Source organism: Falco rusticolus, chromosome 3, assembly GCF_015220075.1.
Source record: "Falco rusticolus isolate bFalRus1 chromosome 3, bFalRus1.pri, whole genome shotgun sequence".
NCBI lineage: Eukaryota > Metazoa > Chordata > Aves > Falconiformes > Falconidae > Falco > Falco rusticolus.
Window position 1 is genome coordinate 108,795,160 of NC_051189.1, and position 14,264 is coordinate 108,809,423.

Consider the following 14,264-nt stretch of genomic DNA (forward strand, 5'->3'; position numbering starts at 1 on the left):
GGACAGCGTGTGCCCTCCGGCACCACGTCCCACTGACTCTTCCCAGCTGCTTTTTGGATTAAATCCCTGCCCCGTTGAGCCAAAAACCCATCAAGGCACCGGCTCAGTAGAGGCTGAGCCGAGCAGATGAGATCATGAACGAGGAGTCCTCCACCATGCACCATCTCCTGGGCTCATGGACACCCATCCTCGCTGCGAGCGCTGCAGGAGGCTCCGGCTCATCTTCCTGCCACCAGCCCCATCCCTGCCCGCTTTCCAGAGGATGGGTTGCTCAGCTCTGCAGCAGCACCCTCCGGTATTTCTGATGCTGCCTCGGCGCTTTGGGTTTAATCAGAACAAAAACCAGCTGAGATGGCGACACTGGGCGAGCTGTTTTGGGGGGGAACAGTTCCCCCTTTCCAGCATCACCTCCCTGCACCGCAGCAGGACCATTTGGGAGCCACATCCCTGCTTCCCGCAGAGCAGGGAGCACCGAGCATGAGCCCACCGTCTCCATGTCCTGCCTCTTGATACCTCCTGTGTAATTTAATACAAAGCTACAGCCAGAGGTTTTGCTCTTCTGGGAAGAATCCAAGAAAAGGCTGGCTAGTGCCCAGAGGAACTGCAGGACACCGGCGAGTTGCGGGGTACGGAGGGTCAGGGGGGCTTGTTGGAGGTGTAGGAAAGCACACGCCAAATCCCACCAAAGGCCAGCGTGTGAAATCCCAAGCTAGAGCTCTACGAACTTCACCCCGATCCCTTCGTGCATTTCATTGTACGGATTTTAATGATAGGAAACAGAGATAAAACTGGGGCAGGAATCCCCTCTTCCCAGAGGAGCATAAATCAACACATGAAGGTCTGTGATGTTGCTGTAATTAGCACCGTGGCAAAGCCCATGCAGTAATTAACTTTCTCCCTTCCAACTTCAGATTTAATAACATGCAGTAAAATAAGACCTAGGGCATTGAAACAAGCAGGGAAAAACCCCATCAAATTAGACACTTGCGACTCGATAAGGAATTAATTATACTCTGGGCTAATAATAACAATCATACATTGCTTTTAATCTGCCCTTGTGCTCCAAGTGAGGGAGGGCGCACTGGGAAAAGGTGACTGAAATGTCCCGCATTGACTCCGAGGAGCAGGGCTCTGCCAGAGGCTTGGCCACACTGGGATGGGGCTGAGCTACCGCACCTGGCAGAGCTGGGAGAAGAAAATCTAGGACAAAAACATCCTGGGCTGACAGGGAGCTGTCCCAAACCGCCCATCCCTCTGTGATCCTAGCAGGGAACAGCTCTTCCCATGGGGAACAGGCGCTGCCAGCAGCCTCGAGCATCAATCAAGGCAAATCCCAGGGTGTGCCAGGGCTGTGGGGATGAGAAAAAGAGGGAGACCAGAGGCAGGAGGAGAGGCTGCACCCTGCCAAAGTGGGAATAAACCACAGCAATGGCAAGACCCAGTGATGGTGCTGGTCCCCAAGGGTCTCTTGGGGATGCAAAGAGGCCCTCCCCCACCTTGGCAGTCACTGCAGCACCCAGCCCAAAGCAGCAGGTTCTGACATTGAGATGGAGAGGCACAAGACGAGGGTGACCTGGGAGAACGTGGTGCTGAGCAGCCTCCTCTGTAGGACTCTGGTGGGGCACTCAAACCCCTCCCAGCTGCAGGTGAGGGCCAGGAGGAGCACAACCCTCTGGGGACTTGGCATAAGACGAACAAATCAATGCTAGAAAGGGAAGAAGGAAGTTTGGAGGAGTTAAGAGATTATTTTGAGACCGTATGCATGAACCGATCCAAGATTGATGCACAGAATTGTGTCAGGCATCACCCAGCAGAGCTGAAGGCAGCAGCGTCTTCCTCAGCAGTGGGTAAGGGGAGATGGGCAATGCCTGGGAAGGTCACTTGGAGCTGAGTGATTGCCTGGAACAAGCCAGCCCCCAGGAAGGTGAGCAACTGCTGCACCCAAGGCCATGCCGCGGGGAACAGAGAACACCACTCTTCCACCACCACCTCGGAAGTCAGGAGAGCCCGACCACAAAGGCTGGTGGAGGTAGAGCTTCTCGCTGAAGCACAACTGCAACTGCACTTCGGTTGGGCTTCACCAAGAAGCACCACCTCCACCCTTGGTGTGCCCAGACACCAGGGTCACAATTCTCCTTCCACAAACGGTCCCCAACCCTTACAATGTCACCGGTGGAGGAGGAGGCTGCAGCCAGTGCGCACATGCAGTGCCTTGAGCAGCACGTAAGGTCACTACCTTGCCATCTCAGGGAGGTGAACAAGTCATAGGAGGGTCTGTTATATGCCAGGATCCAACCTGGATGTCTCCTTCTCCATCAGTACATTCCCACCTTGGCACTTTTCAGGGGAGCAGGCGAGCTCCTGGAGGAGCCCTGTGCAGCTGAGCTGAGGGAGGACACCTCCACAGCTCTGATCTTTGCTTCTCCCCAGTTCTTGGTAGAAAAAGAGAGGCTGGAGATGTCCTACCGGCTCCACGCGCCACCAAGTCTCCCTGGTAAAGCCAAAGGGATGCTTGCCGTGCAGAGAGGACACAGGGCTTGTCTTGGAGGTACATGTGAAATCAAGATCGGTTTATTTCCTCCACAGCTTTGGCACAGAGGCGTTCAGTGTTCCTGCACGTTCCTGTCTCACCCTGGCTAATCCGCTTAAAACTAAGGGCAACACACGAGGACTGTGAAACACCCACATTTTGAGGAGCACCTGAAGCCTGCACAGCACTTTTGAGGACACTCTTCCCAGAGAAGCAAGCTCCAGGTCACCTCATGTCCCAGACTCAGGGGTCTGGACAAGCTGCAATGCAGACCAACAGACTCCAGTCACAACAGACTCTTCTGCACAGGATTTTGACTGCTCTTCCCAGGCCAAAGAGCTTCCTAAATAGGTGCATTTTAACGAGAAGCAAAATCCAGCCTTGAAATCATTACCTGCTGCAGGTAGTCACAGGGAGGTACACCAGAGCCGAACAGGTAGGACATATTTTATAGCATTATCACACCTGCCCCGAGCAATTTTGCTTTTTGCCCCAAGCCCTCTTGGAATTGACTCCACCTATTATCCCTCTCTCGCTACAGCTTGGCATAAGTCGAAGAAATAAATTACTCAATTACCAGAAAATCCAGTAAGACTGAATGCAGAATTAGTCTCTTAAAGCACAGAGCAAGTACTGGCGGCATCAGCATTTTTGGTTCTTGGTCTCCTTCCTTGCCCTGCCTTTGGCAGCACGCAGGGACTCTACTCAGGAGGTCCTGTATGGTCACTTGTGTCACTTGGTCAAGCCCTGGAAGTTGGGCTCTGTACACGGAGGCAGGGCTGCCTGCCGGCTCAGCAGCTTGTCCAGGATGTTTATTTCAGCATCTCGTCTCTCAATGTCCTCAAATGGAGTCCAGGACATGTCGTGCTGGAGCTTATAGGCACCAAGAAATTCATGGGGACTGGTCCCCCATTCCTGAAGGAGAAAGGAGATATTCACATCACTGCTCAGTTTCCCTTGGAGCTGGGCTGCGCTGTCCCTCAGCCCAACTTCTGCCCGTGCTGGATAGCCCTACCACCTCTGAAGCAGTCCCAGCGATGTGACCATCCAGTTTTCTAACTTAAAAATAGGCTCAACTACCCTGAGTCTAGGACTCGGTAGAGCTACAAGCGCTGCTGACGCAGGGAGGTTTGGGCATACAAGATCTCCCTGACCTGCACAGAGCTTCTCTACATGCTCTGTGCTTTGCTCTGAAGCCTTCACCCTGCATGTAAGAAAATGGGTGGCCTGGAAGGAGGATCATCTCTCTGAGATCACCCCTACCAAGCTGCAGACAAACTCACTCCCAGGGCTGAAGCACCAGAGGAGACAGTACTGCCAGGCAGGGAAGGCCCTGGGCACGTTTGCAGTTCTTTATTTCCAGAGAAAGCACTGCAGGAACCGAAAGGCAGAATTCAGGACCAGACACCAAAGGTCTTCTTGCCCACCATCCGCTAAGAGAACTTCATGATACGGTTCTTACACCAGCAGAGTAACTCAGACCAAACACCAACTGAGCAGGGGCCAACAAACACCCCCTCGGTGCTTTAGTCTGAGCTCAGAAGTACCCAAGCACCAGAAAAATGGGGGGTTTCCCCTCCATGCTTCCCCAGGGGCTGTAAACCACCCACCTTCGGAGACAGGATGGAGAAGTATCGCTGACCACTCTCCCGCCTGTACATGTAGTAAATGTTTCCTGGCTTCTTCACAAGGTTGCAGGCCACGTGGTGCAGGTCAGCGTCTCTGTTAGCTTCATCCAAGACCTAAAAAACCCCAAATTTAAAATTTCCCCACTTGAAATAAAATGACAACATGCTACTGCCTCTCAGCCAGAGCCCAAGATACATCGCTTGACACACCACTTGCAAGGCCTCATCCTCCCCCGCGCACATCTGACTTCAAGCGGCACATCTTTACTTGCCCCAGGAAGGAGATACTTTCCAAAGAGAGAAAGTTTTCTCCAAGTTTCCCCTGTCAGCTGAACCTCAGAGCTCCTGCAGTCCTCTACGGAGGTGGAGATAGCTCCAAGCATCAAGGACCTCTTCACCACAGCCCCAGAGTTCACCTCCGTGCCTGACCCCACCATGTGCTGGACTCGTTCTTTGTCTCCCTATGCAGCTGCTGGACCCCGGGGGCTTCCCTGCTGCCATCCCCAAGGGACGGGACAGCAAACAAAGGGGGAATTCATCTCTCCAGCTCCACCAGCTGACTGCGCCACAGCTCTGGCTCCACCAGTTAATGACTACATGACGTAGTGGCCTTGATGGCAGCAGGCCAGTCACAGTGACTGGCAGATCCTTTCCCACTCAGGCTCCAAGATTTCACCCCCAAGGATGAAGTCTGAATTGAAGAGGACAGCCGAGCCTTGCTGGGCTTGTTGCCAGGGCCACCTGCTCCAGCAAATGAGCTGGGACAAACTGGAAAGCCAAACCCATCATCAGGTAACAGCTCATCTCCCCTAGGGACTCAAAATATAGCCAGAGCCACCACCTGTCCACCCCACTGTGCCGAGTCCTCCTGGGAGCACAACACACACACTACAGTGACAGGAGTCATCTGTCCCCAAACTAGTCATCTCTCTGTCCCTTCTGACACCTGGACTGCTTCTGACTAGCCACCGTCTCCTCTACCATAACAGAAGTTCCTCTGATGTGCAGAGGACTCGGGGAAAACACCACAACCAACCTTCCCCCCTCCCCAGCTGATACCAGACAATGAACCCTCCTTGTTTCTTCACCGAACCGTCTCTGCTTGTCTCCCAGCCATGACTCACATCCAGGCCATGACTCACATCCAGGCCGCAGCTCTCTCAAGTGCTTGGAGAGCTCGCAAGCCCCTCGCAAGCACAAGGTAACAAACCTTCTGCCCAGCAGATGCACCCTCACCTTCCGAGCCTGCTCCTGCAAGTACCGGATCTGCTCGGCGATGACGGTCAATTTATTGCAGGCGTTCGCTCGGATGAAGTCGTCTGCCTGTGGGGAAGAACGAGGTTTGGTCCGGACAGGGGAGAGCCGTGGCCGCTCGGATCCTGCCATGTGCATGCCAGTGCAGCAGCAGTGGTGGCCTCGCTCGAGCCTTTAATGGGGCTGTGGGTGCTGCAGGAGCTGCCCCACGTGTGGCTGTGGGGCAGCTGTGACACCCCACACGGTGGGGCAACAGCCACGGAGGAGAGACCAGGCACTGGGAGCTGCCTGAACATGCTGGGTAGCAGTGGGAGCAGTAGGGTGTACTGGGAGGCACTGGGGTGGACCAAGAGGTAGTGGGATGCACTGGGAGGAGGCAGGACTCAGGGAAGCATTTAGTTGGACTGAGAAGCTCTGGGGGGCGTACTGGACTGAGAGGTATTATTGGAAGGCAATAGGATTTACTGGGAGGCACTGGGGGTGACAGGAGAACATACTGGGAGGCACTGGGATGGACTGGGAGTCGCTAAAGGGGCAACAAAACGTATCAGGAGGTGCTGGGATGGAGTGGGAGAGCAGGCGGTAGGCCACGCTGAAGGCACTGGGGTGGACTAAAGGCAGTGGGGCATGCTGCGAGGCAGCAAGCTATACTGGGATGCACTGGGAGCTTACTGGGACGTTCTGGGAGTCACTGGCGGGCAGCAAGACGCGGCAGGAGGCACCGAGGCGCAATGGGCGGTACCGGCAGCATGTGGCGCACTGGGGAACACTGGGGCGCACTAGGAGGGGACGGCGGGATACGGTGGAAGGCACCGCGGAGCACAGCGGGAGGCCGTCGGGGACAGCGGCGAGGGGCGAGATGTGCTGGGAGGCACAAGGGCCGCCGGCGGCTACGGAAGCCCTACAGGCGGCCGGGAGGGAACCGGGACACCGGGTACGCTGCCTCCGCCGTCCCGCCGCCGGGGCCCGGCCCTCACCTGCTGCACCTGCCGGGCCAGGGCCACCAGGTCCCCGGGGTCCCCGAGGCGGGCGGCGCGGCCCGCACTGCCCTCCACCAGGGCCAGGCCCACGCCATGGGGCTCCGCGCCACCCTCCGCCGCCATTACCGGGCCGCTAAACCCCCCCTCTTCCGCCCGGCGAGGAGCGACTTCCGCCGTGGGGCGGGGCCAGGGGAGGTGCGGGCGCTGATTGGTCGGCGGGCGGGGCGCGGCGGAGGGGCGGGGCGAGCCGCGCTCCGGTGCCCGGTTCGGGGCGCGGCGGCGGGGGCGCGCGCGCGGCCCCGGGCTCGGCCATGGCGCTGCCCGCGCTGCTGTCACTGCCGCTGCAGCTGCTGCTGCTGCCGCCGCCGCCGCTGCTGCTGCTTCTGCCGCGTGCCGCGACGCCACTGGAGTCGGTACCGGGGCCGGTACCGGGCGACCCCCCGCTGCCGGCCCAGTCCCCGGATGCTCTGTTCGCCGCCGGTGCTGAGGCGTACACTCGGGGCGACTGGCCCACCGTGGTGCTGCAGATGGAGCGGGCGCTGCGGGCCCGGGCGGCCGTGCGCTCCCGCTTGGTGCGGTGCCGCCTGCTCTGCGCCAACGGCACGGCCGGACCGGCGGAGGGCACCGGGCCCCAGCTCGAACCGGTGCTCCGGGACCTGCTTTTCTTCCGGGGGCTGCTGCGCCGCGCCGCCTGCTTGCGGGGCTGCGGGCCCGCTGCGCCCACCCGGTACCGCCTGGGCGACGAGCTGGAGCGCGAGTTCAGCAAGCGCAGTCCCTACAACTACCTGCAGGTCGCCTATTTCAAGGTACGGCACCGGCACCGGGAACGGGAACGGCCGAGGGGGGGGGTGCCGTGACCGGCGGGACCGGCAGAGCCCCCGGGAAGGGCAGCGGGATGTCCCGGGGAGGGATGGGCGGGATGCCCGGAGGGATCGCAGAACCGGGCGGGGGGTGGTGGGATGGAACCGGGGAGGGAAGGGGGGTCCCGAGAGGCGGGAGGGGCCGGCTGTCTGCGCCGAGGGGGGGAGGGCGCCGAACGGCGGCCCCGGGCCCTGCCCGGCCCTCCCCTGCCCCCCCCCCGCAGTGCCACGTCGGAGCTCGCCGGGGCCGCCCCCCGTCCCCGCCCTCCATCCCGGCTGCGGGACCCCCCGGGGCCACCGGGATGCTCCGGCGGGCGGGAGTCCGCCCGGTACCCCTCGGTAGCCCACGCCGTGGGGTCTCACCTCCGCTTCTGGTGCCACCCAGCTGAACCGGCCGGCAGCGGCGGCGGCAGCAGCTCACACTTTCTTCATGGCCAACCCTGCGCACCAGGAGATGAGGCAGAACCTGGAGTACTACCAAGCCATGGCGGGTGTCCGCCAGGAGGACTTCACCGACCTGGAGGCCAAGCCCCACCTGGTGAGACACCCCCACCCCCCCCAAACACCCATCAGCTGCTGGACCCAGCCAGGTCCCGCCACTGCTGTTGGCTTGGCAAAGCTCATGAGATGCCACCTGGGTGCTGTGAGGTCCATCCTGGGGGGGTGAGGCATCCCCGGGGGCTCCGTCAGGGGGAGTGGAGTCTTCTGTCCCCCCCAGCCCCTCGTTTCTCATCCCTCCGCAGAGCGAGTTTCGGCTGGGTGTCCGGTTTTACACGGAGGAGCAGCCGGCTGCCGCCATCCTGCACCTGGAGAAGGCGTTGGAGGAGTATTTTGTGGCAGACGCCGAATGCCGCGCCCTCTGCGAGGGCCCCTACGACTACGAGGGCTACAACTACCTGGAGTACAACGCGGACCTTTTCCAGGCCATCACAGGTGGGATTCACTCAAGCTGTGTCCCCGTCTCAAGAGTTGGGATGATCCTGGAGGGTGGTGGTCCCCAAAGAGGGCAAACCCCATCTTAGGCTTCTCTAGGAGCGTGGCCAGTAAGTGGCAGGAGGTGTTTGCCCACGCTTAGCGCTGGGGGTGATGCCCAGGAAGCCCCCAAATTCCAGAGGGATATGGAAAAACAGGAGAGGGGCTAGCGGAGGGTCACCAGGATGCAAGGATGGGAGGCTGAGGACGGCCATGCCATCTCCAGAAGACGGCACAGCCCCATCACCGATATGCGGAGGTGGGCAACCACCATCCTTGAGGGCTTCCATCACCAAAAAACTGGCAACAGCCCCGCTGTGAGCCGGAGATTGGAGTGGAGGCCCCCTCAGGGTGCTGTCCTCCAGCCCTTGGGTGACCACGAGTGGTGACCTGAGGGTTTTTTTTCCAACAGATCACTACATGCAGGTGCTAAGCTGCAAGCAGGGCTGCGTCACGGAGTTGGCCTCACCGCCTGGTCAGGACAAGCCTTTGGAGGATTTCCTACCCTCGCACTTCAACTACCTGCAGTTCGCCTACTACAACAGTAAGCAGCTGGTTGCTGTGTCCTCCGATGGCCATCGGGGCTGGACGTCGCGTTCTGCAGAGGCAGAAATCAGAGGTTCACCAGATGGGTTGGGGTTGGGAAGGGACCTTCAAAGATCATCTAGTCCAAGCTGAGATGGAAGGACATCTTGCACTAAACCAGGCTGCTCAGAGCCCCATGCAACCTGACCTTGAACGCTTCCAATGATGGGGCATCCACAGCTTCTCTGACTGTCCTGTTCTGGTGTTCCACCACCCTCAGCGTAGATTTTCCTCCTCTTGGCCAACCTAAACCAACCCTCTTTCAGGTGAAAGCCATTGCCCCTTGTCCTGTCGCTACAAGCCTTGGTAAAAAGTTGTCTCCATCTTTCTTGTAAACCCTCTTTATAGACGGAAAGGCTGCCAGAAGGTCTCCTTAGAGCCTCCTCCAGACTCAACAACCCCAGCCTGTCCTCAGGGGAGAGGTGCTCCAGCCCTCAGATCATTACTCTGGCCTCCTCTGGACACCCATTTCCCCAGTCTTTACTGATACTGGTGGAGAACCTTCCACTTGACCTTGTTGAACCTTCCACTTGACCTTGTTGAACTTCACGGAGATCTGGATCTCGCTGCACCAACCCTCCACATCGCTTTAAATGCTCAGTTCCCAGGCAGCTTCGCTTTCCAAGTGAAATAACAGCCTGGAGAAACATATTTTTCCTTTTTTTTTTCTCCCAGCTATCCACCTCTTGCTCCAAACCACAGAGCCACCCTCCCCCTCCAGAACAGTTTTGTTATAACCCAGGCAAATCCACCCTTTTTTAAAAAATATTTTATCTTTTTTTTTTTATTCACCTCCTTAGAAAACTATAAGCTGTTTCTGTACAAATTTCTCCAAAAGGAGGAGGAGGGAAAAAAATGAAGTCCAAGAAGATTGAAAGGCTGGAATTCTTGGCGTGAAAATGGGTCGGGATGCTTAAGTGGCTGAAAATTGGGAACGGTCGGCTCTTGCTGCCTGGAAGTAGGTTCAGGATGTTTTCCAAGCAAGAAAATTACCCAGGCAGCCTCCCCGATTTCTGGCGAGATGATTTCTGGAGGCAGGAGAGTGTCTTGGACTCTTAATTTTGCCGTTGTGGCAGCAGTTGTGTTTGCTTCTGGGCATCTGCCCTCCTTGGGAGACCCTTTGGAGAACAAGAAGGACTTTCTTTCTTGGTTCTCCTCCGTATCCCTGTTTGCTCCGTCTCAGATGCTCTTGGACGCGCTGTTAACGGCCCCGTTTCTCTTTGCAGATGGGAATTATGAAAAAGCCATTGAATGTGCCAAAACATACTTGCTCTTCTTTCCAAATGACGAGGTGATGAACCAGAATTTGGCCTATTACACCGCCGTCCTGGGGGAAAACCTGGCAGGACACATCCGACCCCGAGAGGTGAGCAAGGAGCTGGGGTGAGCCCTTGCAGGGACATCTTTTCCCCTCCTTGGAGACCTTGGCAGAGGTTTTGGGGTCTGCTTTGGATGGGTCTGCTCTGGGCAAGCCACCCTTTTTGGTGGCAAAGTGGAGAGGACTGGATGAAATGCACGACCCAAGAAGCTAGAAAATAGCTGAGAGACCGAAAAACATCCTTGGCAAAATGTCTTTGGCCAAGTGAAGGCTTGGTGGCTTGCCCAAGGGGACCAGCTCTTGTGGGAGAGGGCTGTGAGAGGCAGAGGGACAGGCTTTTTTGGAGGATCTGAGCCCGCCTCTGTGACACATTCCATAACGGAGGTGAAATTGCTGAAAAAGGAAAGGATTTGGCTTCAAAATAGCTGGATCCGGACGCTCGCGTGCTACCTGGGAGGTGGTGGGCAGGGATGGAGGTCTCTGCCCCACGTCAGCTGGAGCATCTTCTAAAGAGCTTCCTGCAGGAGGGATGTGCATGTGCCTCTGTCTCCCCCGTCCTCTCCCCAGGACTCGTCCACGTGGGACAGGGAGGTTCATGCAAGATGGGGAAAGCCACTCGCTTCCCGGCTGCCAGAGGGACCGGGAAACCAGGGCTGTGGGTCTGGAGCGAGGACTGCGGGAATGATGTAAACCCTGCGCCCTCCCGCCCTCGCTCGGGGTCTTCCCAGAGCCCTTGTGCCATGCCCTCACCCTGCCCCCTCTGCCCCTCGCCGCAGGAGATCCAGGCATACCACCAGCGAAGCCTGATGGAGAAGGAGCTGCTCTTCTTCAGCTACGATGTCTTTGGCATCCCCTTCGTGGACCCGGTGGGTGGTGCTGGACCAGGCTGGTGGTCCAGCATGCAGTGGCCAGATGGATGGGGCGTGAGGGGTCTGCATCCCAGCCAGATCCTCGTCCAGCTCCTGATGTTGTTCTTCTGGCTGCAGGACACTTGGACACCCGAAGAGGTGATACCAAAAAGGCTGCGAGAGAAACAAAAGTGAGTGCTCTCCCAAGCTGATGGCCAAGCCAACCCAACGGGGGCTGACGGGACGTACCCCTCTTTCTCCATGGGCTTTGGGTGAAAGGCCATGGCCATGGAGCTGCTGCCAGGGAGGGGGGGGTTGGTGTTGGGGCTGGAAGAGGCTGCTGGAGGGCAGAGCTTTGTTCCCTATGTGATGGGGTGGTGGTGATGGGCATGGGTAGGTCATCCCAAGCAGCTTGGGGTGAGGGATGCGTTGAGATGACTCTCTCCAGCCTTGGGCTTTGTCACCGGCCCCTGGAAGCAACTTGTCCTGCTGCCCCTCGTTCCTGATGTGGGGAAAGTGGGGCGGTGGAGCTGATGGCTGCCGCGTGCCCAGGGTGGAGCGGGAGACAGCAGCGCGCATCTCCGAGGAGATTGGCAACCTCATGAAGGAGATCGAGACGCTGGTGGAGGAGAAGGCCAAGGAGTCCGCCGATATGAGCAAGTTCATCCGAGAAGGTGTGGAGAGCTGGGAGGGGAGGTGGGATGGGAACCTCCATGTCCTCTGCTGCCATGCCAGCTCATGGTCCTTCCTGCTGCCAACTCATGGTCCTTCCACATGGGTGGTGGCAGGAGCAGGTCCCAGGACCACAGCTTCTCCCAGGACTGGTGGCACCTATCCCCACCTCCTCCTGATCCTGTTTGTGCCACAGGTGGCCCTTTGGTGTACGAAGGAGCCAGTGTCACCATGAACTCCAAAGCTCTGAACGGCTCCCAGCGTGTCGTGGTGGACGGAGTCCTTTCTGCCGAGGAGTGCCGGGAGCTGCAGAGACTCACCAATGTGAGTGGGGGGACGGCGGGCAGGGTGGGACAGGGGGTGCTGGGGGGCCCCGTATTGCAGCTCACAAGTTGGACCGGTGGCACCGATGGGGTTTTGCAGGCAGCTGCCTCGGCCGGGGATGGCTATCGTGGGAAGACATCTCCTCACACCCCCAGTGAGACCTTCTACGGCGTGACCGTCCTCAAGGCTCTCAAGGTGAGGGTGGCTGTGGGGAGCGGGGAGGAGCAGGCTGTGGAGACAAGGTGGGTGGTGGTGGTTGGCCAAGCCACCTGGGGCTGAGCCCATGTCCCATCTGTCCCCACAGCTGGGCCAGGAGGGCAAGGTGCCCCTGCAGAGCGCCTACCTCTACTACAACGTGACGGAGAAGGTGCGGCACATGATGGAGTCCTACTTTCGCCTGGAGGTCCCGCTCCACTTCTCCTACAGCCACCTGGTATGCCGCACGGCCATCGATGGTGAGCATGGCCTCGGAGGAGCACAGCCTGAGGAGAAACAAGTCTCCTTCAGCTTCTTGTCCTGTCTGGGTCCCCTCCAACAGCTGGGGTGGTCTGGGCTTGGACCTTGCCTTGGAGACCTCCTTGCTGCTCCCAAACCTGCTGCTTCTCCCTAAGCCGGGTTTGGGAAGATGAGCAGCTCCAGTGGTTGCCCCCAGCAGGGCAGGTGGCTTCGTGCCACGCAGGGTTCCAGCGCTTGGAGGCGGTTGGGATCGGGTGCTGGGAGAAGCTGGAATTGGAAGGCCATGGAGATGCCATGGGACAAGTCAACAGAGGCTTGTGCCACCTGAATGGCCTCTCATAGTCCACGCTCCAGTGAGTGGAAGGGCTGTAGGCTACAGGTGACTTTCTTGTCACCTCCAAGCACGTGACGCTGGGGGACAGACCCTGGTCCTGCAAGGATGGAGTGGTCCTGATGTGCCAGGTCTCGTTCCACCCTAGAGAAGCAAGAAGGCCGGAGTGACAACAGCCACGAGGTGCATGTGGACAACTGCATCCTCAACGCAGAGGCCCTGGTGTGCCTGAAGGAACCTCCAGCCTACACCTTCCGGGATTACAGGTATCAGTGGTGTGTCCCCCACGAGGGCACCGTGGCTTGGTGGCACCTGGGTTGGGAGGACAACCCAGCCTGGGCTCTCCTACCTCCGGCTCTTGCCATGGTGTTGGGGGAGCTCCAGACCCACCTGCTTGCCGGAGCTATGGTGATGGTTGTCACCTCCGCTTGTCGCCTGCTTCCTTCAGCGCCATCCTCTACCTCAACGGGGACTTCGAAGGAGGAGCCTTCTACTTCACCGAGCTGGATGCCAAGACCGAGACCGTAAGTAGCTCAGCTCCTCGAGGATCCCTGTGCAGCACCAAAGCCACCTCCTGCCTGCTGGGGAGGTCCCCTGTGCCACCCACCGTGAGGGATGAGCTTGGGGAGGGACCCACTCGCCCCCCTCTTGTGCATCCTGACGGGGGGGTCTCCCACCCATCGCAGGCGGAGGTCCAGCCACAGTGCGGTCGCGCCGTGGGCTTCTCCTCCGGCTTGGAGAACCCCCACGGGGTGAAAGCCGTCACCAAGGGCCAGCGCTGCGCCATCGCCCTCTGGTTCACCCTGGACCCCCGGCACAGCGAGCGGGTGAGCTCCCTGCGGGGCAGTGGGTCTGGGGGGGGGAGGTGTCAGGGGCCGCACTTATCACCATGGGTCTGCCCCACAGGAGCGCGTGCAGGCAGACGACCTGGTGAAGATGCTTTTCGGCGCAGAAGAGGGGGATTTGCTGCAGGAGACGGAGCCGCAGCAGGACCCGCCGGCTGCCCTCGCGCTGGGGAAGGACGAGCTGTGACATCCCAGAGCTGTGACATCCCACAGGCACCGGGACATCCCTGCCGGGACCAGCGATGCTCAGGCTGGATGGGACCCCCCTCTGCCCCCCGCCGGCGTGGGAAGGGGATTTGGGGGATGCCCTGCACCCCGCTGCAGAGCTGACCTGGGGGTATCACAGGCGGAGCTGACCTGGGAGTATCACAGAGACTCTGGGGCGGGGGGGGAGGTGACATGGGGGACAGGTGACATGGGGGACAGGGGAGGGATGCTCTTTTCAGGGCGAGGACCCAGTGCCACCGTAGCAGACACGTGCCTTTCTGCTCGGCTGAACCTGCGGCTATTTAAGTGCCTTCTGCAGAAAATGGGTGAATAAAGGTGGGTTTTTTCTAAGCTGTCACTTGCTGAGTGGGGGGCTGAAGGATGCCCCCCAACCCCTGCCCTCTATGTCCTCTGGCCTTGGGACACATCCTGCCCTCATTCCAAGCATTTTCCC

General features: G+C 59.0%; 2 protein-coding genes across 2 annotated transcripts; one reads left to right on the forward strand and one right to left on the reverse strand.

Annotated features, from left to right (window-relative positions):
* Window positions 1-743: 743 nt before the first annotated feature.
* C3H1orf50 (chromosome 3 C1orf50 homolog) lies at window positions 744-6,539 on the reverse strand. The gene is made up of 4 exons (XM_037380379.1): window positions 6,390-6,539; window positions 5,395-5,481; window positions 4,141-4,272; window positions 744-3,445 (listed from the first exon to the last, which is right to left on the reverse strand). The coding sequence occupies exons 1-4, from the start codon at window positions 6,513-6,515 to the stop codon at window positions 3,263-3,265; spliced, it is 528 nt and encodes a 175-aa protein (XP_037236276.1). The 5' UTR covers window positions 6,516-6,539; the 3' UTR covers window positions 744-3,262.
* Window positions 6,540-6,649: 110 nt separating this feature from the next.
* P3H1 (prolyl 3-hydroxylase 1) lies at window positions 6,650-14,161 on the forward strand. The gene is made up of 15 exons (XM_037380351.1): window positions 6,650-7,198; window positions 7,638-7,790; window positions 7,996-8,185; window positions 8,637-8,768; window positions 10,036-10,175; window positions 10,904-10,993; window positions 11,114-11,166; window positions 11,528-11,649; window positions 11,844-11,971; window positions 12,071-12,166; window positions 12,276-12,426; window positions 12,907-13,024; window positions 13,207-13,282; window positions 13,445-13,585; window positions 13,665-14,161. Exons 1-15 carry the CDS (start codon window positions 6,704-6,706, stop codon window positions 13,788-13,790), a joined length of 2,211 nt encoding a protein of 736 aa, XP_037236248.1. The 5' UTR covers window positions 6,650-6,703; the 3' UTR covers window positions 13,791-14,161.
* The last annotated feature ends 103 nt before the right edge of the window (window positions 14,162-14,264 follow it).